Source organism: Prinia subflava, chromosome 3 (assembly GCF_021018805.1).
Source record: "Prinia subflava isolate CZ2003 ecotype Zambia chromosome 3, Cam_Psub_1.2, whole genome shotgun sequence".
In the NCBI taxonomy this organism is placed as follows: domain Eukaryota; kingdom Metazoa; phylum Chordata; class Aves; order Passeriformes; family Cisticolidae; genus Prinia; species Prinia subflava.
This window is the reverse complement of record NC_086249.1, coordinates 47,310,414-47,336,740: the sequence shown is the minus strand read 5'-3', so window position 1 is coordinate 47,336,740 and position 26,327 is coordinate 47,310,414. Positions and strand designations below refer to the sequence as shown.

The 26,327-nt window shown below is 37.0% G+C and overlaps 1 protein-coding gene across 3 annotated transcripts in view; it reads left to right on the top strand.

Moving 5' to 3' along the window:
• AKAP11 (A-kinase anchoring protein 11) overlaps nt 1-25,184 on the top strand; it is a 42,380-nt gene extending 17,196 nt beyond the window's left edge. Inside the window, exons 4-12 of one of the 3 annotated variants that reach the window (XM_063392157.1) lie at nt 190-237; nt 1,086-1,220; nt 2,051-2,315; nt 2,762-7,418; nt 10,441-10,596; nt 14,450-14,533; nt 15,246-15,292; nt 17,625-17,785; nt 22,342-25,184. In XM_063392157.1, coding sequence (XP_063248227.1) covers nt 190-237; nt 1,086-1,220; nt 2,051-2,315; nt 2,762-7,418; nt 10,441-10,596; nt 14,450-14,533; nt 15,246-15,292; nt 17,625-17,785; nt 22,342-22,488 — 5,700 coding nt within the window. In that variant the 3' untranslated portion in view covers nt 22,489-25,184. The remainder of the gene's footprint in view (nt 1-189; nt 238-1,085; nt 1,221-2,050; nt 2,316-2,761; nt 7,419-10,440; nt 10,597-14,449; nt 14,534-15,245; nt 15,293-17,624; nt 17,786-22,341) is intronic. The other 2 variants (XM_063392159.1, XM_063392158.1) reach the window with 2 other exon arrangements.
• Nucleotides 25,185-26,327: the final 1,143 nt, after the last annotated feature.

Genomic DNA, 26,327 nt, shown 5'->3' with positions numbered 1-26,327 from the left:
TACCATTCTTTATGTATGACTGTGTGCTACTGTTTGAGCAAGCTGTGCTGCCCTAAGGTATGGTTTTTGTGGCAGTAGAATGAAGCTTTAAACTAGAGTCTGCTGAATTTTTAACTTAAATATCTCTACAGGAAACACAGACAAAAAATCTTTTCTGTAGTTGACTGTACTCATGTATTTATTTTACAGATTACATTTATAGGTTTTGCAGAAGAGATGGATACTGCTCACTTGCAGGTACAGTATATATCTAACGATATTGGAAAATTTCTTCTAAGTAGCACCTAATTTTTTAACTGGACAAAATTTGGTGTTCCACAAATGGAATAGATGTATCTTGAGTATTTAAAAGCTGAGTTTCAAATGTCATTGAAAGGTTGAAAATAATTATTTTAATAGGATATTCAGTGTTTTATATATATTTACAGTGTTGCCTAGGTCAGTCTTTGTGTTAGGATGCTCTGGAACAATTTAAACGCAGTGGGGGAGGATGATTGGTTGGAGGGGAGAGTTTAGGTGGGAAGGGCCTCAGTTGGTTGTATTTTTTTGTGGGTGCTTTTTTGGTTTGGATTTTGTTATTGTTAAAAACTTGTGTGTATCAGGATTTTAGTTTATCTTTCCCTTAGTTGAGTTGTGCTTATTGATATTGTGCAGTTGCATGTGTGAAACTAAACTTTACTGATCTGACGTCTAGCTATGCTAATGTTTTTTTGATAGGAGCTAGAACTCTGTTCAATAAAGCACACAAAGAGCACATAGAGATCCATTGGGAACCATCATAGCTAAGGTCAGTGTAGTTGGGTATTGTGTAGGACATGCAGCTGCTTTTCAGCACTTTCAAGATTCTACTTTATGACTTTTAGGCATCCTCCAAGTATGGACTGAATTAAATCTTGTTTACACAAGCTTTACATCACAGTTTGAGAGAGTAAGTGGGGGGATGGAGTAAGAAATAGGGAAGAAAATAAGAACTTTACCAGAATTAGCAGCAGTTAAGATTTAAGGGAGGTATGAAGTCAACCCCATTGTCATTAGCATGCTGTTTTTTTGATTTTGTATTCTCGATATTTTTTATTTAAAATCAGGAGTTGTCAGCTGTTTCTGTAGAACTTCCAGATGTTCTGAAATCGCTCCAGTTGTGCAAATTAAAAGAAAATGAGGCTGTATTTCTAAAAGACATAAAGAAGACCCTGACAAAACCTTATGTCATGAAATATCAGGTAAAATTTTTGTGTATTCTTGCATGTCAGAAGCATTACATTTTGCCTTCTAAAGAGTTTAGTCTTATTATATGCTTTCTTGCTTTTGGTTTTGGGCCATCTTAGCCACAGTAGTATTAATAATATATTTCTGTTGTTTCATGAAAATAAACTCTGCTGTATTGTTTACAGAAAATACTTAACAAATATTTAATTATGGTGCTGATCCCATGCTTCTGCATGTCAGTTTCACTGGCAATTTGGAAAGAATATGAAGTTTGTCAGCTTACCTATCTCTGCTCTGCTCAGATAGCTTTCATCTTCAGCAGACTTTTTTTGTTGAAACAGAGGTACCCAAAATTAAGGGAATGTCTGGTGTTCATAAAACTCAATGATCACTTTTCTTAAAAGAAAATATAAATGCTATTAATTACATAATTCTATTATTTTTATTCCTATATTGTTCCCATTATTACCATGCTAATTATATTCTTTCCAATTACAAACATTGCATATAAGATTAAAGGTACCTCGAAGATATCCTGTAAACTGAAGTATTGTATGTCATAAACATGCTCTGAAATACTGCGTTCCTCCACAAATTTTGCCACATGCATTCTTTAATAGATTCTTGGGTGCGTGTTATCATGGTTGTGTTACATTATTGCAATGTTTTATTCAGAATGCAGACCTTACAAAAATAAGTCATTCTAGCTGTCAGTCTACACAAACTGTTGAATTAATTTTCTTGTATTTAAAATAGTTTAAAATTATTTACTCTTCATAAAAATGCATTGAAGGAATCCCTTGAAGATTGCTGTGTTTGTTTTCTTGTTGCTCTCTTTTTCCAGAATCAGCTCCCTGAAGTGTTTTGTGTGATGAGACTGTCTCCTTCATTCCCAAGGATCAAAGCTGATTATATATTTACCTTGCTAAGCAAGTATACCACAGGCATAAGATATGCAGTGGAAATAAACTCTTCACAAAAGAATCAGACAGAGACAACCCATGGAGAAGATGATGACACCAATCAGTCAGTCTCTTCAATTGAGGATGATTTTGTCACTGCTTTCGAACACTTAGATGAAGATGAACCATCAAAGATACTAAGTGCTGGTAAGCTCTTGCACGCTTGTAGAAATTGATGTTTGAAATTTAGGCTGTTGAGATTTAATAAGAAAGTAAATGTAAACAAATTGTATTTTTTTTACATTAATTTTGCCTTGTAAAGTGTTATTATGCAGTTAAAAAATTATTTTTTTGCTCTTTTCACAACAGCTTACCAACTCATAAACCGAAGACTCTAATCTCAGTGTCAGATGGATATCAAATAAAATCTTGTACTACTTTGTGTGCTAAAAAATACATTAATTTGCCAGTGGTTAGATTTGTATAATAGGATTTAAAGAAAATGAAAGATTGCTTTTATCATGAAAGATGAGCTAGCATTTTGCAACAATAGTAAACCCAGAAGTTGCCATTAAAATCTATCTAGTTTGCTGTAGTTCTGAGGAAATTCTTGGTTTTGAAGCAATCTCTTTTTACCTTTTTTTTTTGTTCAGGTACCGGCAGCTTTACTTCTCAAAACCATCGAGATGCTGCTTCACAGACCATCCCTGCTCAATGTTTAGAAGCTGTTGACTCAAAGATTCTTGTGGGTTCTGCACATCGAAAATCATCTGCCAGATCTTCTACTTTGATTGATATTTTGGGACTTAAGGAGCTGTCTTCAGTAAAGAATTCAGTAACAACCTCAATTTCTGATCCTTGGATACAAAGGAGTTTCTATAAGCCATATAATCCTTCCGATCAAGGTGTTAATTTTTTGCGTAAAACATTGTTTTCTTCCTCTCCAGCTGAATCCTCTGAATCAGATTGCTCCAGCCCAAGCCCCATCATCTTCTTAGATGAAGAAGGGTATCAGAAAAGCTTGAAGGCAAAACTTCAGCTGCCAAAAATTCCAGTAGTAAAAGATGGCATAGAGGATTCAGATTCAGAAGTGAGTGAATTTTTTGATAGTTTTGATCAGTTTGATGAGCTGGAACAAGCCTTGGAAAACTCTTGTAAAATTATTAGGGATCCCATCCTAGGGAATCCTGCCCAGAAAAGGAGGACTGCACATGAAAAATCATCTTCTGCAAGCATTACAATGAATCCTCAGAAATTCAAGTTTGATCGTCCCACTCTCCCAGCCAATGTAAAGAAACCAACTCCTCGTAAGCCGGAATCACCGTACAGCAGCATCTTTGAAGTCCCGGATTCCCCTCGCCTGGTTAAAACATCAGGGGAAGAGAGTGGAGGCTTCTTCAGCCCCATTAGAACATCGGCCTTCAGCCCCCTGGGGAGCTGCGGTTCTTCTGAATGCTTGTGTCGAATTAATCTTGGTGGAGATGGGACAGGCCAAAGTCACCATGGTGCAGCTTATAACAGATACTCAGCGTATGCTGAGAGTGTTTCATGTGATATACTGGGTTCTGTTTTCTTTTCTGAGTCCTCATCAGAACAAAAGTGTGCAGAGAATGAGTCAAAGCACAAAAGGGTTACTTTGAAAGAAAAGAAGAGGCAAGCTGCAGATCTCAAAATGAAAATTAGTAAGGAACCAGAGAAGCAAGCAAAATCTAAATACAAGTCACTAATGATACGAGATAGCATTCAAAAATTTGCAACTGAATTGGTTGAAAAAAGTTTTGGCAGTGCATTTAAAGACCTCCAAAAAGGTGTTTCTTCATGCACAAATGCACTTTGCCATTTGGCTGCTAGATTGACTTCTTCAGTCTTTCAAATGGCTTTTTATGAGATTGGAAGACGTAGAGCAATCTCGCTGAAGGAGCGTGCCATTAACGGCATAGCAAACTTTTTGGTGAGCGAAGCTATAACTGGTGCTTTGAAAGAATTGCGTCAGGTGAAGAAGCAAATATTTACCAACACCGTTGCACGGTTCGCAGCAGACCTTGCTGAAGAACTTGTGTTTGAAGGAATCATGGAAGTATGCCAGTTTTCATATCCATCAACACCTACTGCACAACCCTCATCATTTGATTATGAAAACAAAGTGGTAAGATCCTATGCCCGCGATTTGTCTGAATCTGTCATTCAGGAGGCATTTATTGAACTGTCTCAGGTTGATGTGACCTTCACAACACAAGCAGCCATTAGTGTTTCCATGGACAATATCAAATATGTAAGTGCAGAAAGTATGTTAGAGTCAACACAGACTTCCACAGTTTCTCCTAATTTTAATGATAGGGTACCACTAAAGCCAATCCCAGACTCCAAGAAGGAATATACAGTACAGCAAGCTCTATTCTGTACCTCTGGTGTTGTGAGTTCAATACCTGTGCCCTTAGCTGGAAGTGCTCTTTGTCAACAGCAGGTTTCCTCTGATGCTTACAAAGCGAAGGTATCCACTGTTCCAAATGCTGATGTCAGTACGAAAGTATTCAAAGACTCCACTCATCCATTTTTCACAAGCAGAACGAGAGAGGAGGAAGCTGCTTCTTTCAGAAATATTTATCTAACTTCGGATCACCGTCAAAGTACTGAAAGCACTCCATCACTCTTTTGTAACCAGAATGATACCAAACTAACAAATAGCAGATCTGGAATGAACAATAATTCAGAATTAACAAGTGTGTCAAAAGGCATTAATACTTTCTCTGGAACTATGGTAGATATGATAGTAAATGAAGCTTATGAAACTATAACCTCATCTAGAGTAACAAAAGCAGTAGAAGAGTATTCAGATTTTTTAACAAGAAAAGTAATAGATAAAAAGCCTTATGTGCAATGTACTGGTGAAGACTCTCGAAAGAGCATGTTTGCAGATCATTTGGCCAAGTGTGTCGTAAAACAATCTGTGGAAGAAAGTAAAACTGTGTTATGCAACACCAGTGAGAATTTAACATGTAATGTGAGCTCACAGACTTACAGAGATATGAATCGAAGAGAACAATGTGTGAGAAAGAAGCAAGAGGCTGAGAAACAAAGTAATGGTTCTATAGTTGTGGAACAACAACAGTTGCCTTTGAATAATCCATGTAAATTTCTTACTCCAACTCATTCTGTTCAGTGTTTTTTAGAATCTAAAGATTGTTGGCTGGAACAAAAAAGTAACAAGTTTTCTTCAAAATCACCCCCACTTTGTTCCACTGTGACTTTTGGTAGGCATGTTCTAGAGGACTGTACTGACACAGGGAGCTGTTCAGTAACATGCTTAAACAAGCCTTCCAAAAAAAGTGATACCCAGAAACTATCAGCAGGAGCTTTGACTTACAGGCAGACTGATTGTTTTCTGCATACAAATAGCTTTTCTTCAGAAATGCTTGGCAGTGAAGGTACTTTGCAGATGGAAGAAAAATCAAGCCTGAAACATGGAAATTCCTGTTTTATTCCTGATACACCCCCACCGACTCCTCTAGTACCATGTCAAAGTAGTTCTGAAAGGAACCTAAAAAAACTGTCCAAGAAACTCAAGGGAGAATTAGCAAAGGAATTTGCACCTGCAACACCACCTTCTACACCCTACAATCCATCCATTACCAATCTGTCTGAAACTGAACACGACTCTTTGGAAAATGAGGAATTTATGCTGAAGCTCATGCGGTCGCTTTCTGAAGAAGTGGAAAGTAGTGAAGATGAAGATCATTCTGAAATGCCTGTTGAGAAAGAGGAGCATTCAGCAAAAACAATTCAATATGCAGATTGCCTAGCTAGCCGCATAATTTCAGTAGCCACTGAAATGGCTGCTTCCCATTTAGGTGGTAAAACCAATGAAAGAGAAGCTTGTAGGCAGGCTCGGTTAGGGATGCAAAAGAAAAGATGTGGATATACTGCATTCGTAAATATCCCAGAAGAGACATGTAACTCCTTGTGGAATTATGCAGGTGACATGGCAGGAAAAGTCATCAGTGAAGCAAAGAAAGTAGTGAAGTCAAGGCATTGCAAGCTGTTGAGGTTGAAGCGGGTTAACTGCCAGGTGGATTGCTTTTATGTGAGAAAAGGCGATAAAGACAGCAGTTCAAAAGAATGGTGTGGGCCAGTACAGGACCAGTGGTCAGGGGAGGGAGATTCTTCTGTGCTTCCTTTACCACAAGGTTCAGCCACAACAGGTTTGACCTCCAAGTACCCAAGCTGTGAAAGTGTGACTGACGAGTACGCAGATCATGTTATCCGGGTTCTGAAAAGAGAAGGAGGTAGCACTGAGCTGTTAGTGGATCAGTACGCCAGCAGACTTGCTTACAGGTCTATCAAATCGGGCTTGCAGCAAGCTGCTAGAAAAAACAAATTCAGGTACAGCAGAAAGGCATTTCCTGGGCAAAATGCACAGGTGAATGGTAAGCTGGAGCTGATCAAAGCAGGGAATAAAGATGCAGTACAGCACGTGAAAAGCAGCATTCATCGCTGTGAAGGCCAAATGTTCGAGAGGAGCATCGGTGCACAGAGAATGGAATGTACAGAGTTTTTACATTTTTCCGAATCCCTTGCTCACAGTATCACTTGTGATGTCAGGAAGAAACTGAAAATGTCGGGAGGATGTTTGCCAAAGTCTCTAACAGATTCCTGTCTATATAAAAAGACTGAATTTGATGAAGTCACAGGGGATATCATTAAAACAAGGTTTTCTAGGACATTTCATCCTTTCTCCCCAGATCATAAACTCTATCATAGTACAGGTAATATAAATGAAAATGGCTACAGTGAAGGCATAATTCAAGCTATAGAACAATATGCTAGGAAAGTAGCAGATGATACTCTAGAAATGAGTTTAGAGTCAGCTGTTCTCCATGTGGCTGAAAATAGAAAAAATGGGGATAAGCTCTCGTATACTGAGAAACTGTCTCCTTTTTCTGGAACTGTCTGTAGATACTGCAGTATGAAGGAACACCGGTACTGTACAGAAAGTATGTCCCATCAACTACCTGCACACGAATCCTGCATTCCAGTGAGGCATTTTCTTCATTCTGGATTGGGTGGTGCCTGTCAAAGTTCAAGAGTTTTTCAGCTCGATATTCCCAAAATTCACGTTGATGTAGAACAGAGGACAGTGTTTTCTGACAAGGGGGCTACTGCGGCTGTAGAGAAAACAGAAAGAGAGCTGAGTTACACAAGTCTGACAGCTGACAGTGGCATTGGACAAGATGGAGTCAGTTTTGCTGAAAGCCTTACTACGGAAATAATGACATCAGCTATGACTAATATTGGTCAGACAGTTACCATAAGGTAATAGTAATTTTCTCTTCTTTGTTGCGTTTTGTATCAGAAAAAGGTTGTTAATACAAATATGTGCTCAGAAAGAATTTTAATATATATTTTCTTAAAATGATACACTTTGTTTTAAATGTTTTCTTTTTGTTCTTCCTATACGTAAATGACTCAGAACTAGGGGAAAAAGCTTTTTTCCACCTACGTGAGCTTGAAACCAAAGATACTATGTATATCAGCACACATATGTTCCAATAGGTGAATAATAAGTGAAACTTACTGTTTCAACTTCAAAATAGTACCTACAGTTGTATGTACTAGTCCTTACAGGTTTTGTTGATCTATGAGCTGTGACAGAATCCACATTTGTTCCCTGTTCATACTTCCTCTTCAACATCTGATGCTGGTCAAATGAGCCATTACTTTGCAGTATGAAGACTTCATTTTTTTATTATGGCTGTGTTGTGATAGTGTCTTTACTACTAGGAAAAAAAAAAGAAAAATAACCTGTTACTTTAAGAAAAAACAACTTACTAAACCACACTTCAGCTTATGAAATAGTAATACAATAATGAAGGAATTGACTTTCAAACTGTTGTGTATTTAGCAAAGATTAACATACTCTTTTCTTTAATAGGTTTATAAATAGGAAATATTTGCCACAGTAAATCTGTGGTAAACAACTGTTTCTCAAAATAGATTGTGTTCTGATCAGAGTGAAATCTTTTCGGGTCCCAGACCAATTTGTACTTACTTTTTTTTTTTAAATTTTGAAGTAATACTTATATTCCTAGGGTTTTTTGTGGTTTTTTTTGGAGGGGAATTCCTCACACTAGTTTCTTTCTCTGGTGTTTAGAGAGGCATCATGATAAACAATAAATGGATTTTTCTATGTTCAGTGGCTAAAGGCCACAGTGGGATTGAACTAAATTTTCCAGTGTTTGATATGAAACACATACATACTAACAGCATTAAAGTGCTCTTAAGTAGTATATTATTGGTCTTTGCATGACAGGATTGAGTCCTTACTCAATGTGTGATAAAAAAAGAAAGTCATGTGATGATGTTTTTCTATATCTATGGTATCAAAGATGACACTTTATGTAAAAATTCTAGTTAGAATATGCCAACAACAAAATGCAGAGTTCAAAGTGATACTATTTATTATTAAATTCGGGGCAAGGAGGCAATATTAGAATTTTGCTGTGACAGAATTTATAAATGTTTCTTCTACTGTTATCTAGTGTGTGGTATGTAATGCATATGTGTCGCGGTCAGGCGGGCACAGCGGCAAGGGGCCGCGACACCTTCCCACTGGGGAGTTTGTGGCTCCCCACTTGGGGAGTCCGATGCTCTCAGTGGTCGCTTTCTGGGGCGCAGAGATGAGGCAGAGAACGAGACGGATTCTTGGGGTGAACTCAGGAGGTTTATTGAAGGTATTGACAACTGAAAAGCGAAGCCCCAAGAACCTAACCCTAATAACTAAAAAACCCAAGAACCTCGAACAAGGCTCTGACAGTGGGTTTTATAGAAGGGGTGGCACAAAGCAAACAACCAATGAGGGTACACTTAGGAAGGAGTCTAAGGCGGGGAATACAGAACACAATCCAATGGGGATAACAAAGGGAGGGGAACAATACCGGACAGCAAATGATACATAAAATTAGGGGGGATTGGCAGGGAAGGCTCTAGGAACAGGGGCAGTGATACAAGGGATTGACAACTGGGAAAGGAGGGGATTAGGGAAGGGATAAATGTTTGAGAGCCAATGGGGAAACTTCTAGGGATTGGCCAGCTGACAGGTAAAGGAATTGACACATAACGGTATGCATATCAATTAGGGTACAGAACCTAAGAATAAAACAAACTGATACAAATGAAGGACGGTGCCTGTCTCAAAGAATGGGGAAGGACAGGTTCAGGGGAGACAAACTTCATATCTAACACACAAATAAAATAAAAGGCTGGCCAAGAAACACAAAATAAAACACACACCACCACACATATGTTCCTTGAGAAACTGCCTTGTGTGATGTAGAGAACTGGTGCTGGTATAACTAAAAATAAAAATAGGAAAAATTACCTTTTTTATTACCATGGGTTCCAGTTCAGCCACGTACTTGTACAAATCCGTGCTTACTGGAGCAAAGTGTTAGGAACGATGTGGTTAAGGCTGGCTTTTTAAACAGTGAATGTTACTGTAGCTGCTTGCTCTGTGGGAGTAGGCTGATAATTTTTCTTGAACTTTTTACTGCTGTATATATATAGATAATCACAGTGTGCACATGCAAGTTAGTTCATAACTGTGTGTTCTCATATTGCAAGGGGTTTTTTTGTGGGGTTTTTGTTGTTATTTTTTTTTTAATAAGGAGTTCAAACTTCTTTAAATGAATTTTTTTAAGTGTCTTCTAAGGATTAACTTCTGTGGGATATGGTTGCTTGATTGTTTTTGGATAAAAAAAATTAAACTTTCTGAGGGGAAAAATTCTGTACAAGTCATGCATTGCTATACTTTCTTGAAGGAGGAAAACTCTTTCTGCAGAAAACTTCTTTAAAAATGGAATCCTAATATTTTAGGCACCAGTTTATACTTCAGCACTTTGCCCGAAGTAGCAGACCACTTAGCTGCTTGTACTGAAGGCAGGCCAGGGAAAATAGCCAAACAGTCCTAGGGTGAACAAGTTCAGAAATGGTAAGTCTTCTGCTTGAAAAGTGTGCCTTGATACACGGTCTGCAGAGCTACAGCGCTTTCTGTGCTTCATAGCAAATAATATTCCAAATGAGAGAATTCTTTGTGCCACTCTCTGATTTCTAATGAAAGAATTCCAAATAGCAATCGCTGACCTAAGCCTGTTGATGTTTCAATTTAATTTGGTTGCATTATTTCTTGTGTTAAGAATAGGACACAAATTAAGGGGTTCTCCACCTTTTCTTTTCCAATGGAATTTAATGTCTTTGGAATGCTGTTAAATTGCTGTGAATTAATTAAACACAGATCAGCATGAAATGCAGTGATGTTTTTTCTTAAATTTTTGTTTAGCTCTGTTGGAAGAGAAGGATTTCACTCTGTTGAATCTGTTGTTAGCCAGCAGATGAGTCTTAGTATTGGTGATGATAGCACTGGGAGTTGGTCCAATCTAAGTTTTGAAGATGAACATCCTGATGAGAGCAGCAGTTTTCTTCACCTAAGTGACAGGTAACTATAAAGATTTAGTATAGTTAAACAGTTGTCTTGACATCAAATAACTTGTCATCAAGTGATATTTCTCCTAGGGTTTGGGGGAGAAGAGATTATTTTTTGTCTTCAACACACAATGACTTTTTTTATTGGAAATGGCTCTAATATATAATTTTGTTTTCTTACAAAAGGTAATTGTCCAAGAATGTTCATACTCTGTAAGATGTATGGAGAGTGCATTGTCATTGATGCCAGGGAATCACATCAAGTAAAAGTGTGTATAAAATTTAAGTAAAAGATGCTTACACAAAGGTCCTTAGCAAAAGATGTAAGCATTTTAAAAATAACCGCACTGTGTAAAATACAGCTAGAACATACAGTTTATAAGTTGTGCTTTAAAATATTAAGACTTAATCCTTGAGAAAATGTTTTACATAAATTCATTTATTTTTGAAAAAAAGTAATATCTTGATTTACATGATGAGCTTTTACAGCTATTTTTGTCTTTTTTGGGACTGGAATTTATAAGCTGCTCTAACTGGCATTAATGGAGTATTTATATACTGCTAACCATGGACTTGCAAGTGTGTAATACTGGAACTTACCTGTTCAGGATAGTAACTTTTTCTACTGAGCTTCTCACTGCACTGTCCCTGGCTGATTGATAACTAACAAAGATTAAAATGGCAGTTCTAAAATTTGCAGTGTCTCTGCCTGTTTCCAGGGAGAATTATACTGAGAGTTGTGTCCCAAGCTTCTATATAAGGAATGTATGAGGAATGAATAAACTTAGTTTTTTAATGATTGATATAAAAAAGTTCAGCATTTCTGTTGAAGAATAGCAGAAATGTGTGAGAGATTTTTTCTTTAGGTAGTACTTCCAGCATTGCTGAGATTAAAGAAAGTATGGGAGACATGCTTGTTTAAGTAAGATCCAAATAGGTTATTTGGTACCAATGTGAAACTACTTAGTTAAAAATGTACCTTGATACACAGTCTGCAGAGCTACAGTGCCTTCTGTGCTTCATAGCAGTCTGCAGTATTTTTCATGTTTTGCTTAACTAAATAATTTAGTCAAGCCACTACTATAATTTATCACTGATACAGCTTAATAATTTTGTAAAATTATACATTAACTCAGAGTTATTTTAGTAAAACATCATTTCTTGAACAAGTGAAAATGATGATGAAAATCTGAATATAAGGGAGAATATTTTCTATATTGGCAGTTACAAATACACAATGAAATATAGATTAGTTGATAATGAGAAAAAGTATAAAAAAATTTTGGACCAGTAGTGCCTGTGTTATATTTGTTATTTGTGTATCATTCTAAAACAGATATAAATGAAAATAAGGTAATTTATGTAACTTGGAAGAAAATCTGTGGCTCATTAGAAGAAGAATGACCCGAATTAACATGTTACTCATAGAAAGGGAGGCATAATTTGGATAGCAAGGATGGAGGAAACAGGCATGTGCAAATTGATCAGCTGGTTTTACAGAACTAATTGTGGCTTGGTAACAGCTCGTGTGTTCACCTGTGTTGCTGAGGTTTATCTTGTGGAAGGAAGGAGCTGGGGTTGTGCTGTGTAAAAAAAAATGCAGGATCGCCTCCTTGGTGTTTGGGATTGCTGGTTTTATCCCAGTAGAAAGACTTTGGCTCCTCCCACTGGGTGGAGCATCTCACACTGGAATGAGGTGATGTTATCAGTCATGTGAGAGGCCTTACATGGCCCATTCACAGGTGATGTCCCTCGGAGGAGGATGAGTGCAGGAAGAGATAAGGAGGCACTGCCTTATCTGGTGTTATCAGGTGACCCATTAACAGACGGCATCCACCCTCTTCCACCCCTAGAATTACAAGAGATAAAGAACAATATCTCCCAACCAGTTTCAACAGATGAAAATAGAATACACATTTTTGGTTATATTTTTCAACCCAAGGCAAGGTATAAGTGTAGGTGTGGACGTAAGCTTTTCTTTCAGCATCCGGGTGGGGTTATAACTCAGCAGAAGCCTCTTGCTTTTCTTGTTATTCTTTCTGCTGGCTCTGGCTCTTGTTGAAAAGCTGCATGGACCATTGCAGAGGCATTATGAGGCCTTTGTCTGTTTATTGCTTGTTTTGTAGTTACAGGAGTGTATTTTAAAGATTGCTAATTTGGCTATTAATTAGAAAAGGGTCTCATCCCTTTCTCATACGTCACTGTAGTAATATGGTTCAATATGTATGATTATTTCAGACCAAGATTGACCTCTGTAAAGTGCATTAAGTCTCTTACCTAATCAGAACAGTAGTGTGCAGAGTTTACTCTGTTAGATTACAAATTCTTTATCCTTTAGTCTGAGAACTAGGGCAGCTTTTACTTCTATTTATGTTCTGAATCTGTAACTTCCAGTGAAAGAGGCGCTGTGAGTAGAAAGTATTGATACCAACAGGCTATATTAAACTTTTTTATACCTATAATTTAACGATTTTAAGCCAAATTTAATACTTCATATAGATTGTGGTAATCTCACTCAGTAGCTTGAGAAATGTTTTTTAGACCAGGTTTGCATTCTCTGCAAGCTGGTTTCTTCAGAAGCTCTGCTCCTTAATTTTCTTTTTTCTTGTTTGCATAAGAGAACTCTTTGGATTTTCTTTGGACATGTAGTCTAGATAAGCAACAATGTACTGAATAAGGCACTTGGAACTTCTTAAACTTTTTTTCACATTATTTGAGTGTGTTTATATTATAGACTTGCTAACCTGCTGTTCACTGTTTTGAAGTAGGGATCCAAGCAGGCATGCTGGAGAGCAAGGGACACCGATAGGTGATAATGTTACTGGCAAACACTTGAAAGAAATCAGTGTCTGTCTCTTGAAGTGTTTTTTCCACCATTTTGCTATTTGCCTTGAGTGGTTTGAGTGGAAATGAGCTTCAACAGTTATGTAAGACTTAGGTGGAGAAAGCATCTTCTTGCAGCAGTTGTTCTCTGCAGTTAGGCCGCAGCTTCTCGTGTCTTCTCTAGTAGACAGTCTACTTTCTTGAAAAATGTTGGATATTTGGAAGTCCTGTACTTGGAAGGCTTCCAGACATGCTCTGGGGGAGGTATGAAGTTGGGGAATGGAGATTTAATCATATGATTTGCTCAATCTTGTACATATTGACAGGTTTAACAAACTGTGCTATTTATAATGACTGAAATTAACTAGTGTAAGAACATGCTCAGTTTTTTCAGTTCTTTGCGTTGGGTTGAATGTAGTCATAGGATAAATACAGTATTTTTGTGAACTGTGAGTGAAGTAATCAGTGTTGTTTTCATAGATTTATAAACCTCCTATTTTTTTAAAGATCAACTTGCAGAACAGTATCCAAAAAATTAAAAATAAATATTTACTCTAGGAATGCCTTCTCATCAGGCTGTTGAAGATTGTTACTGGGTTGTTGGAGTGATATGGAAGGATTTTTTTATGTGAAGTTGTCTTTTTCACTGTTGAATTTATTCGCTGTTAGCTGCTCCTTAAGCAAATAATGTAGGTGTAATCTATTTTCCTATGAGTAATCCTTTTGAAATTGTTGAGCTTTTATAAGTAACAGGTGATGTGCTTAGACCTGAGGACAGAATTCCTGCTAGCACTGATCTGAAAAATTAATGAGTACAAATTAATACTTTCACCAGTGTACTGAAACCTGCTAATTTTGCGTTATTGTCCACATTGCTGCTCTGGATAACACTGAGAGTCATATTTGATCCAGCAAACCTGTCTAGAAAGTTTCAGTGCTCTTGCTTTAAATGTCTTGACATAAGAGTTGTAAGGAAAATGAAGGTTCTAGTTTGAGCTATTGTTCTGCTCTAGTTCAGCTGTCTTCTCTTCTTCTCCTGGCAGTAATGGTAACAGCAGTAGCTGGAGCAGTCTTGGTTTAGAAGGGGATATGTATGAGGAGAATTTATCCTTTCCAACATCAGACAGGTTGGTTGAGTTGAGAAATATAAACCAGATGGGTTCCTCATAATTAATGCATGAAATCATCATTTTTGAAAATAAAAATACAGTATATTTTTATGCTGATACATTATTCACATTCTTCTCACTTAATCACAATATGATTTTTTCATTAATTAATCCACCCTGAATGATTAAATTTTTCTGTGCTAAAACTGATGAATGTGTTTTGCTTGCAAAAAGGTCCCTATTTTGCATGTTCTTGCCTGCAGTTTTACAAGTCTTTATATTTACTTTTCCTTCATGCAGACTAGAGCTTGCTTCCTACAAGATTTCTGGGTTTTTTTTTCTTTTTAGCTTGTGTAAACTTTCAGAATTGCTTAGTAATTGGTTTTTATAGACCACTTATGCCTTACTTATAGCTATTCATATCTGTGACATAACATGGCTCAACCTTTCCACATATGAAACAAAACTATTGAAATCAGTAAGTAGCACCTCTAACACCTTTCTGTTGTTTCTCTCTTCTCCCTTCTTTTCCTAAGAGCAAATCTTGAGAAGCTGATAAATCTGTTTACAACATGAAATGGTGTGAGAAGCAAAGCTGCTTTTCATGATCACTCCTTAATTCTTTCATGATCTTCCTGTTGTTTAACCTTCATTACAGTCTTAGAGTTTACTACATTTAGTGCATGTATTGGATTGTATTCATATTTTTATTTTCTTAATCAAAATACAGTGATGGAACAGAAGATAAAGATGAAGATTCCAAGGATGCTGTAGAAGGTAATGTCAGTTTCTGCATATTCTACTGTTCTTGTTGTGTGCATTGTACGTTAGTTCTTTGCCTTTGTAGTCTGCAAAACAAGATGACAATTCTATTATCATGAATGTCAGTCAAGTGTCAGAATGCATTCTTAGATTAATGCCCTTACATAATCCTCTTAAGGCACTAAAACTTGCAGCCTTTGGAAAGTGCTAGTTACTCATGCTTACATGAATTTAATAACATAAGGTAGGGAACTTTGATCAGCTTGTTGAAAGTGTGAATTTATGTGCAGAGCTTAACTTTTAAAAATATTTGTCAAGGAGCCATGGCAATGCATCCATGTGACTGCATTCAGCATACTGAAGAAGATACTCAAACTGGACACATTAATCTTGGGAGAGATGAAAAACACTAAAAATCTTGGATTCAATGCATTTGCTATTCTCTCTTTCTTCTTAGTGAAGTATAACATAGGGTCTATCCAGAATGGTTCCAGGCTTACTGATGTGCCAAAGGTTAGCTGAAATGAAAACAGCCTGAATACGCAGTGTGTGAAGATGGTTTTAAAATGAGCTGATGTTAGAGCAAGGTGTAACAGTGTTGGGTATATTTTGAAGATAAAGTAAGTGTTTCTAGAAACTTCTGCTACTTCCTTATAGAGGATATTCAGCCTTGTTGCACATCTTCAAGAAGTCTTAAAATAAGCAGAAAGATGCGTGGGTTTAGGGTTTTTTAGTTATTTTGGGGGGCTTTTTCTTCTCTTTTTAAGCTCCTGGAAAATGTGTATAAGTGACCAACATCTCTTAATTTTATTAAATCAGATGTGACTGTAAGGATATAAGGAAATAAAGCTAAATTATTTAGTATTTTTTCCTCAGAATAATTATATTTAAAGTATTTTCTGCTCTGTAAGTTTCATCTGCTTTGTCAATATGTCTTTGCTTTCTTTTGGTCTCAACTTTAAAAGGTTCTGGCATCTCAAATACTCAAGTTGCACAAGTAGGATAGTGATTGGATTTTTTTCTTTACATGGTTTATGTGTCACCTACTGTCTGTAGTGCAGTAGGCTGCTTTATACTATATCAAGGATTTTCTAGTGAAATTTTTCCAGTGTAAGTTCCTCACCTTCTCACTATTGTTTTGAAAAGCTCTTGATGTTGTGTAATTGTAGGACTATTTAAACAGTATGTTAGGTAGAAAACCTTTGTACCTGGTCTTGTACATTTGCAGGTTCTGTTCATGTCATACCTGTAAATGTCTGTTTTTTTCTAAGCTGACTGTGCCTTGTTCACCAAAGAATTTGAATGAAAGCCTTATTATCAAATGTACATCTATTTTATAAGACTAAAAACTGTACCAAAATTTCCCAGTAATGTTACCACTATGCTTTCTACCCACTGTCATAATTTTTAAATTGTTCTTTCTCTTATAAAGAAGGTAAATTTTGGGGCTCCTAGACAATCTGTTATCCACTAAAAGCACAGTTTTGTTTGTCAGTTTTGCTAGTTAATTTTCTCTTGCTTTTGCTTCTGGGGCAGTCTGTTTCAACTTGCTTGGCTTCGCCAGTTAGGAATGAATACGTTATGTACCTCAATTTTCATAAGCTTAGTTAAGAAGAGTAGTGATATTGAGGTAAACTCAGAGTGAATATATGTTTTAGTTGCAAATATAGTCCATGTTTCTAGAGTCAGGTTGAGTAGTCTGGAAGTAGTAACTCCAACCTGGAGAGCACTATGTACATGCCTAGTTGTTTCTGGGAGAGAGACAAAGGATCTCAGTGGTAGCTGGATAAAGAAACTCGGCTTGGGAACAGAAATTGACAATACTGTAGTTCCTGAATGTTATTAACGCACTTATGCTGTAAAAGAAATGTTGAAAAATTGGATATGCCTCAGTAAAACCAACAGTATATTTTGGAAAACTTCAAGAGGCAGTCTGATCAGTGCAGGAAAGAATTCAGAAATACACACCTTTTAAAATCAGTTAGATGAAGGCATACCAAAAAATAGCAGCTGGAAATGGAAGGAACTGATGGATCATGTGAGAGCCATTGCCGTTCACTTTATGAAAGTGTGTGCTAAATTTCTTGTCATTTGGAATATACATTATAGTTTAGGTATCTTTTAATACTTAGCTATGTTTGCAAACAGTTGTAAATGGGATAAACAGGACTTCCTAATGGGAAGGTGCTTGAAACACTTGAGACCAATCTAATTTTTTCTTTTCATACTATCTGTGTAGACTAAATTGAGTGTTTTTAAGATAATACGGTCTATAAACAATGAACTGCAGAGATTTTTTTGAAACAATTTGAAGCTACATATTTGATTATTTTATATTTAATGTTAGGTTTGGAGCAAATGCGAAAGACTTTATCAATAATGAATATTGATCTGGAACCAAACCTAGTGGACCCACAGCTCAGAGCAGCACTCCAGTGGCTGGCAGCTTCTGAAACAGAGGTGTCTGATCTTCACTTTCGCGACACTGCTGCAAGGGAATTCGTCTCTGTAAGTACTTGGGTTTGATGGGAAGGGGGAAGGGTTTCCTTGACTCCCATTTGATGTGATATGCCAGCTGCTATTACTTCATTTGCTGAGGAAATGCTGTACACTGCTGAGGAAAACCATTATTTAAACCCTGAGAGGTCAAAGTAGAACAGCATGTTTAGCGTGTGTATATACCATACATAAACCAGTATTCATCAAAGCTGATCGTTTCATTTCTTCACTTACACGTGTTTTACTCCAAAAAGGATGCAATTACATAATTTCTGTTTGGTAAAAGTTACATTTTTTTCAAGCATTTTTTATTTGGTATTTAATTGTCTATAAATTGAATCTTTCCCAGAACTTGGTCGTACAAATTTTTTTCTAATTTAACATGTTCTGCCTAACAAACATGTTTTGTTAATTTTTGGGGTTTTTTTTTGGTGGTGGTGGTGGTTGTTGTTGTTGTTGTTTTTTTTAATCGCAAAGATACATTTTCTTTTTGGAAAGACGTTTAGTTTCAAAGTAAATATTGTCTTTATTCTGTAAGCAACTAAAACCAATTCTACTAAAAGGAACTCTCAATAAGATTGTTTTATTCTTAGGTGCCTTTATTTTTGTTTTATTGATCAAACTTTCAAAGAACCAGGCTTTAGCAATTTGTGTCTCTGTGGAAAGGCTCAGTATTTTGGTATGCATACTGTCCTGAGTATTTCCATCAGAAACACATAAGAGAAACTTATTATTCCAATAAAACCATAAAACTTACTCTTTCATGGCTGCACACCAAACTATATATGATAATCTATAACTTCTTACATTAAACCTATATTTTTAATCAACCAGGAAAGTACTTGAACATTACCTCGTTATTGAAAGGCTAGCTTAATAGATCTATAGGCATTGTTGCTAGTGATGAGGTTCATAGGAGTGATAATTATAAAATATTTCGTGACCTGATAATGTGAAAAAGTGTTAATGTAATGCCATTGGTAGATTTTAACAATTAAGATCTTGGCAAAAATGACTTAATGTACTTAATCAGTATATTAAGGAAGAAAAAGCTTACTCTCAGCTCTGAAATTTAATATTGACTCTTCAGCCTGGGGCTTTCCAAAGCTTACATCATCATTTCAGGAGCAAAGGTGAGTTACTGGGAGGTAAAGGTCAGTATGACAAAACAGACTTCCAGAGCTGGATGGATGCGTGCCCTGGGGGCGCTTAGTTACTGGAGACTTGTGGTAAGAATGTGAATGAAAGGTGCCTAGGGGCCAGTCCGGATTGTACCTGGTCTGCATTTTTCTGAGAGAGGCTCCTCCCTTCCTAGCACACCAAGAGAATGATAATTCTGGGGTGTTTTTCTGCCTATGTAACTGTCTGGAATGTGTATTTGAATTTGAGAGTAGGAAGTTTTGCATTCAGGTTTGAAATAACCTAGAAAGTTTGGAAATGTTTTTTGGGCATGTAGAAGTATATGCCCTATGCTCCTTTTCTGGAGCTTGGTATGTTTGATTTAGAATTATTTCAAGAGTATGTTTTGTTGTACATTAGTTACGACAGAGTGGACTTTGTGCTTCCGTAAACTGGAAGGCAGTTTGAGAATACTTTTCTCCATTTCTATGCTATTTGAAATTGTTAGTTTTACTTCTTCTATTCCTATATTTCTTCTTTGTTTTGGTTTATAAGTGCCTTAACACGAAGAGGCACTTCTGTCCTCACATGCTTGGCTGAGCATTCTCTGCAGGTTTTTGGATGTGAAGGAGTCGGGGTTAGGGATAACAGTCATTCTGACCTCATGAAGTTTTTTGCCTTCTTTTGAAGATCTGTTCATCTGTTTCATGCTTGTTGCAAGTACTCGGATAGGATAGTGGTAGGACCCACAAGTGTTAATAATAATTTATTTTCTGTGTATCTGAGACACATGTATCTAACAATACCATAGGAAAGACAGAAAAGAGATGGCAGGTGCCTCTTTTTTAAGTTTTTCCTTGAGTCTGTCATTCTTTGGCCAGCTCTGAGTTGAGACTACAAAGTTGTGGTGCTGAGATTTGAGCCCATGCTCCAGGACACACAGGAAAGATGTCATTAGCTGGCTCTGTATCTGAGTGTGACTCCAGCCACCTTAATGAGAGGACATACTGAGAAGAGCTCTCTGGAAAATAGCAGTGCCTGTTATGTGTGCCCTCCTAAAAAAAATCATAATATTTTTCTACTTGATACTTCAGTCATAAATTGATACTGAGTTGACACCTGAAGGTCAGACGTTCTGGCAGGCAGTAGTCATGCAGTTCTGAAAATGCTGCAGTAGTTAATTGTTTCAGTGAGTTTTATAGATTATTTTTGGCTCTCCAGAGGCAGTTATGTTAAAATAAATTGAAATTTTGTTTCCCTCCCCGGAGGCAGAGAACGATTACCTGTATTTTATTCCGTGCCGCTTCCCGATTGGAATGGTCTGTGACCCAGACCGAGTGAAATGGGAAATCTTCCCGGGCCCTGTAAAGCCGGGCGAGCCCTCCAGAGGGCGCTGCAGCCCAGCAGGATCCGCGCCCGCCGTCCCGCTCCCTCCGCAGCCGCGGCCTCGGGGCATCGCCTGGGGACCCTCGGAGGGACCTCGGCTTCGTGGGGAGCCGGCCCGGGCTTAGAGCTCGGCGGAGACAGCTGTCTGCTGTGCAAGCACAGCTCCGGAACGGAGCACAGGCTTGTGTTAGCTGATCACTGCAGGGTAATGAGGCGCCGATGTGGTGCGGCTGCATGAAAGGCAGCCGTGCTGCTTGCGTGTGTCAGGCAGGGTATCACTCGCTGCAGCTGGGTATGAGCCCAAGTACTTAAGGGTAGTTAAGGCAGAAAGAAGCTAAATACCTATGTATGAACAAAATACATTTGTTAGCAGGATAACAAGAAACCAGTAAATTAGAACAGATAGTTCTTGACTTCTATGAGATACCTGGATATGCAAGTGCCTGGATTAAAAAATCATATATATTCAATTTTTAATCAGACCTTACCTATCTGTTTTAAGATTCATATTTTGAGTAAACTCTCATATTTCACTTGTCTGGCAGTAAGAAACAGATTGGTCATCCAAAGAAAAAGTGAGATTAAACCTAAATTTAAAATTTAGATGCCAACTCTGTAGTTTTACCACGGTGGAAAACTTCTTTGGACAGAAGTTTTATATTGTATTTGCTGAAGTAGATATTTGGACATTAGCCACTCTTTCCTCTGGCAGAGGAAAGAAAAATGACCATTCTTTTATAAACCAACAAGCATCATTTACAAAATTGCATGTTGTAGACTATAAAACTCCTGCTTCCTGTGCTCTGCTTTAAAATTCACAGAAATAGCTACAGATTTCAGTCTCTTCTTATATAGAAAAGATGTCTCTTTTTTTTTTTTTCCTCTGAGAAAAGTTTCCAGTGCTCAGAATAAATTATGCTCAGGATTTGAGAGGATTTTTTTTTGCATGTTCAAGTTAGTGGTTTTCTCAAGAAGTTAATTGTTTGATACATATTTTTAGGCCTGTGTTCTTTCTGGCAGTCCTACCACCTGCCTTGTTGCACTTGGAACATCAACTAGGTAAAGAAGCAGGGAAAGATTGTCTTCCTTTACATTTTTTATAGAACTTTATATTGCAATCTGACAGGTCTCATAGTAGAAACTGTATGAATTTTTAATTTTGTAGCTGTGAAAAATATTTCCCTGAACACTGTGTACAACTTTTTTTAAACTTAATATATGGAATGTCATGATAGGGACTATAAAAAGGGATAAAAATTTACAGCTCCAAAGAACAAGTAGGGTGTCTAAACTGTGTTTTCAAAATGCAGCATTGACAGATGTCCAGAAAGCTACAGAGAATAGTTTGTTTGTGTGGGTGCTTGTTTATTCATTTACTTATTTAAACTAAAAATTGTTAAGCTTTTAGTCCTGGGCAAGGCTGTCAAATTCATTCTTTCCTTAGGGTAGGCTTTCCTACACACACAGCTGAGCTTGACACATCAGCAATGGAAGATTTTTTCCCTTTCGATCCTGGGGGAAAAGAAATGTTTTCAGCTACACTGATCTCTGCTCCTGAGTGGTAGTTTAACTTAATCATCACCTTTTCCTCTTCCCCAAGATGTTATAATTTCCCAACTCTGAAGACACTGTTTTCATTGAGGGTAGTGTCTGTGCCACCCCGACCACACTATATGTTGTGAAAGGAAAATCCACATCCTTTTATTAAGACAGTTTTGTCTTTTTATACATGCATTATTGGCATGGGAGGGGTGGCAAATGTCTTAATCTTGTGTTCAGAATTTCCTGTTTTCTGCAGTCTTGATGAACCACAGCCCTCATACCTGTGGCACCACATAATTTGAAAATGTTGCTCCCTCCAGAAGAAAGTTTTGTGAAGACTGCCCTAAAGAAAAGTGCTTGAATCTTGCGGAAGTTTTTGTTTTTATAGATGTGGGAATAACGATTAACTCATTACAACTGATCTCTTATGACCTCATGTTTCAAGAATAACTTCTGTAACTTAATCAGGATGTCCCAGTCAAAATATTTTGTTTTGTGTTCCCCTCTCTCCCCTTTAGCTTTCCAGAAGACTGAGAGAAAGACATTGGAAAGTTGGAGATCTCTTGCAAGCGGTGCTGAAATATTGTGAAATGTTAGAGACAGCATCTGATGGAGAGCAAGCTCTTAGTAAATCTTTGGTCAGTTGGCTTCTGGAAAATGTCTGAAAAATCCAAAGATGCAACACTCTTCACTTCATTCCTCTTCTGAAAGGAGATAGAAGGAACACAGATGTGTAAAGTAAAATTCAACTAGTGAATGTTTAAGTAATAGTCGGCATTAAAAGACTTTGAGGTGAAAGTCAAAATAGCTGTGCTGTGCTTTGTGATACTGTGCACATGGTATGTTTATTCAGTTCATAATTGATGTTGTCCACCCACTCATAACTTGTATTTACTGCTGTGTTCATACCACTGAGATATTTATGAACAACCCTTGTCTATGATCATAATCCACAGTCTCAGACGTGATATACAGGATTCCCCTTGTGCCAGGATAGCTCTTTCTCTCACTCCTATGTGTACTATATTCACAGCAGGACTAAGAGTGCTGATTTTAGCAAGAATCTGCTCTGCAATACCTTGCTGCAGACAGTGGAAAAATTATTCATCTTGGCCAAGAGCAGCATTGCCAGGAAGAAAATTGTGACCTGCCGGAGCAGCCCCTTAATACAATCTGGCTTCATAGCCACCTTCATCAGTTTTAATTTGATGTGAAGATGGGAGAGTCTGCTCTGAAATTGCTGAGGTGCAAAGACATGAATTTGTTGACTCCTGTAGAGCTGGTAACTTCTGGTAGAAGGGCAGAATGAGAAGTTGAGCATAATTTTGTATGTAATTCTTCAGCAAGGTTTCCTGAAGCTTGCCAATCAGATTTAAATTGCTAATTTTTTTCCTGAGGCTTTTTGTATGCAGATACTTCTATGACACTAGTTCCGTGTCAAAGAATTTGTTCATTAGTCTCTCATGGAGATGTGTTAAAAGTAGAAGACAGAAATTTTTGAGGATTTTGGCCATCTTTTTGAATAGTTTTAATTCTTTATTTCAAAGCAGCCACATGTGAATTTTCTTTTCAAGAATAAAGACAATTTTGTTACTCAGTGAACATGGAAGTGTTTAGCAAAGATAGCTAATAAAAATGTGAAGGGGAAATTCCTTGCAAATTTACTTTTCACTTTTGTTAACTACCTTCACTGAAATTTTTTAAAGGCACATTTAATTGAATATTTTTAGCAGTCTTGTCAGGTTTCTCACCAATTCTGCTGATTTGACTTTCTGTCTGAAGAGAAATCTGGACCTTCACTTATCCTGTGGTTTGAAAATGTGTTTTGGGATTTGTTTTTTTATAAATCCTTTGAGAGGAAAAGGCATATGCTGGTGATTACCAGATTGCCACGTAAAACTTGGCAAATAATCACAGAGTGTTACTGATTTTGGATGAACACAAAAATATTAAAAGCTTTTTCACAGAAGAATGTACTGTTGATATGGTGCACAGTTTTGTGATCTCAAACAATGAGAGATATGGTCTCCAAATCTGTTCCTGAGTTTTCATGGCATGTGTACAATGGTGATTTCCCCTACCCCATGAATTGCTATTAAGTGGCACACTGGTAAATTCAAGAGCACTGTTATTGCAGTGTCTTTGTAGTTCAGGAAAGCACTCCACTGGCCTTTTTGCAGAGGCATGGTTGGTTTTAGTCCTCTTTTGTCATCTGGATTTCTGCCTTGGATCTCACAAAATTCACCTTTCTGACAGAGCCAGAGATTTTTCATGTTTTTGTCTATGCACATACATGTGTTCACACATGTGAATACACACAGATGTGTTTATCTATATGTGTATGAGATCTCACTGCTGTTAACTCCCGGTGCAAACTTCTACCATTAAATTCTGTTATCCTCAGTTTATTTCCTCACTTCATATATCATTTCACTGTTTGAAAAATGGATGTATGTGACAAAAAGACCAAAAGCCACTCTAAGGTATTCTGCACTGTTATAGGTTATATCATCTAGGCATCAGGAATGATTTTTCTCCAGAGCCCAAAGTATGTCAGGGGAAGTTTAATTCCTGTATTTGGAAGATAGTTCTAGTAGCAAATATTTTTAAAGAATTGTACAAAGGTTTTCTGGATTTTTTCTTCCTCTCTCAAACCCCTGTATTCCTTCCCCCCCCGCCCCCTCCCCCCCTTTTTTTTTAAGGTTGATTTTCAGCATTTCTTATGACAAAAATTTGAAATAATTCCTTGGCTATAATATGTTCCCCTTAACACAGAAATAATATACTTGTACAAATTTACCTATAAAATTGAAATGTCAAGGAATTTGACAACTGCTGAAAGCAGTGCCCCATGACTAAATTTTGCTCACCAAGTGGAATTTCAGGGCATGAGGATACAGTACAATAAAGTGTTTCTGTACCATGAGAAAGATATTGAAGGTATTGCAGATGTACAAAACTACATTTAAAAAAACCTACAACACAAGCAACAAAAACCGCTGCAGGAGCAGCCATTTTTTAACTCATTTATGCAGAATTATGGATTTTATAAAGTTGGCAAAGTGCTTTTTCTTTTTGTTTACTTTTGTGGAGAAAGGCAGAAGATCGCACCATTCACAAAGCTTACAACTATTCAGAAAGTTAAGTGGACAACAGTTGCACTGAAAATTATTTTTATAAATAGAATCCTGTTTTCAGACTGGATCAAATATGTTGTGTAACTATTGATTGGTGTTACATTAAGGAAGAAATGGTTATATTAGCCTCTGAGGAAAGTAGCATCGTTTCCAAATTTTCATGAGAAAAACGTAATAAACTACTTCATTTTTTATTGAAAACAAGCAAAAAAAAAAAAACCAAACCAGTTTTCTACACAAATTGTTTTAAATTTTTTCTGAATAACTTGACTTTTCTCCTTCTGTATAAAGTTAAAAAGCAGTAAAACTAGCCTGGCAAAATTAGTACAATATAATAATTTTAATAATCCTTGAAAACCTTACTCTGGCTATATCTATCTGGTGCTGTCTGCCATATTAATGAAAAAGCTGTTCCTTGCTAATGCAAGTCTTAAATTACGCTTTTACTGAGTTTGTTTAAAACTCCTGACCACAAATGCAGAAATGTAAGTGAAAACTGTAAAAACACGAGGGGCCACATTCTGGTCCCTTTAAAGCAGACAACTCTGCTTTATAAACAAACATAATAAGGTAGAGTTTGTTTCATCTTGCATTTTTTCTGTATGGGAAACCCTGGTAATTTAATTTTATGTTGAGGAAAATATATCCTAGGATGTTATTGTTTCACTTCATAAATACATTTGGTATTCTAAAAAATTGAAGTGTTGTGATGTTTTGTAAGATTCTGTAGAAAAAGCACTTTGAAAAATAGTCCCTCTATAAAGCAGGTTAGAAGTGGCCATATTTAAAGGTAGTTTAAACATTCAGAACGGGGTGCATAAATAATACAAAGTATGCATAAAGCCTTAAAATAAAAACCAAACAGAACTCAAACCCATATTCTAAAATTAAAGATTTGCTGTCTCAAAACAAGATTGTGAAAAGGCAGCTCAGACAATGTACATGAATGCAGTTTCTGTAGTTTCTTTGTTCTTGAGTTTTAGAAGACTGTGTATGCTTTTTAGAGAAAAACCAACCAAAACCCAAAAACCCACATTCCAAGACTAATTAGGTCTCTCAAAAATGGTATCAGATTTTAAATGTTACATTTTCCAATGTAACTTTGTCTGGGACCTTTTCTATGAAGAGAAACAAATTGTTGGAGACAATGGGAACACAGTGAGTAGTAAACACCAGCGCAAACCCCTGTAGTTCTAGACAGTCGATTTGCAAAGAAAAATTCATGATTCAGGAATGATTTTTATTGTAAAAAGTTTGGCTTTTCAGCAAGAGCCACTACTGTCAAGCATTTACTGTACTTGAGCTCTGAAGAGGCAGGTACAGAGCCCAGCCACTGTAGTCACTTTATTTTGTACCATCTTTGTACA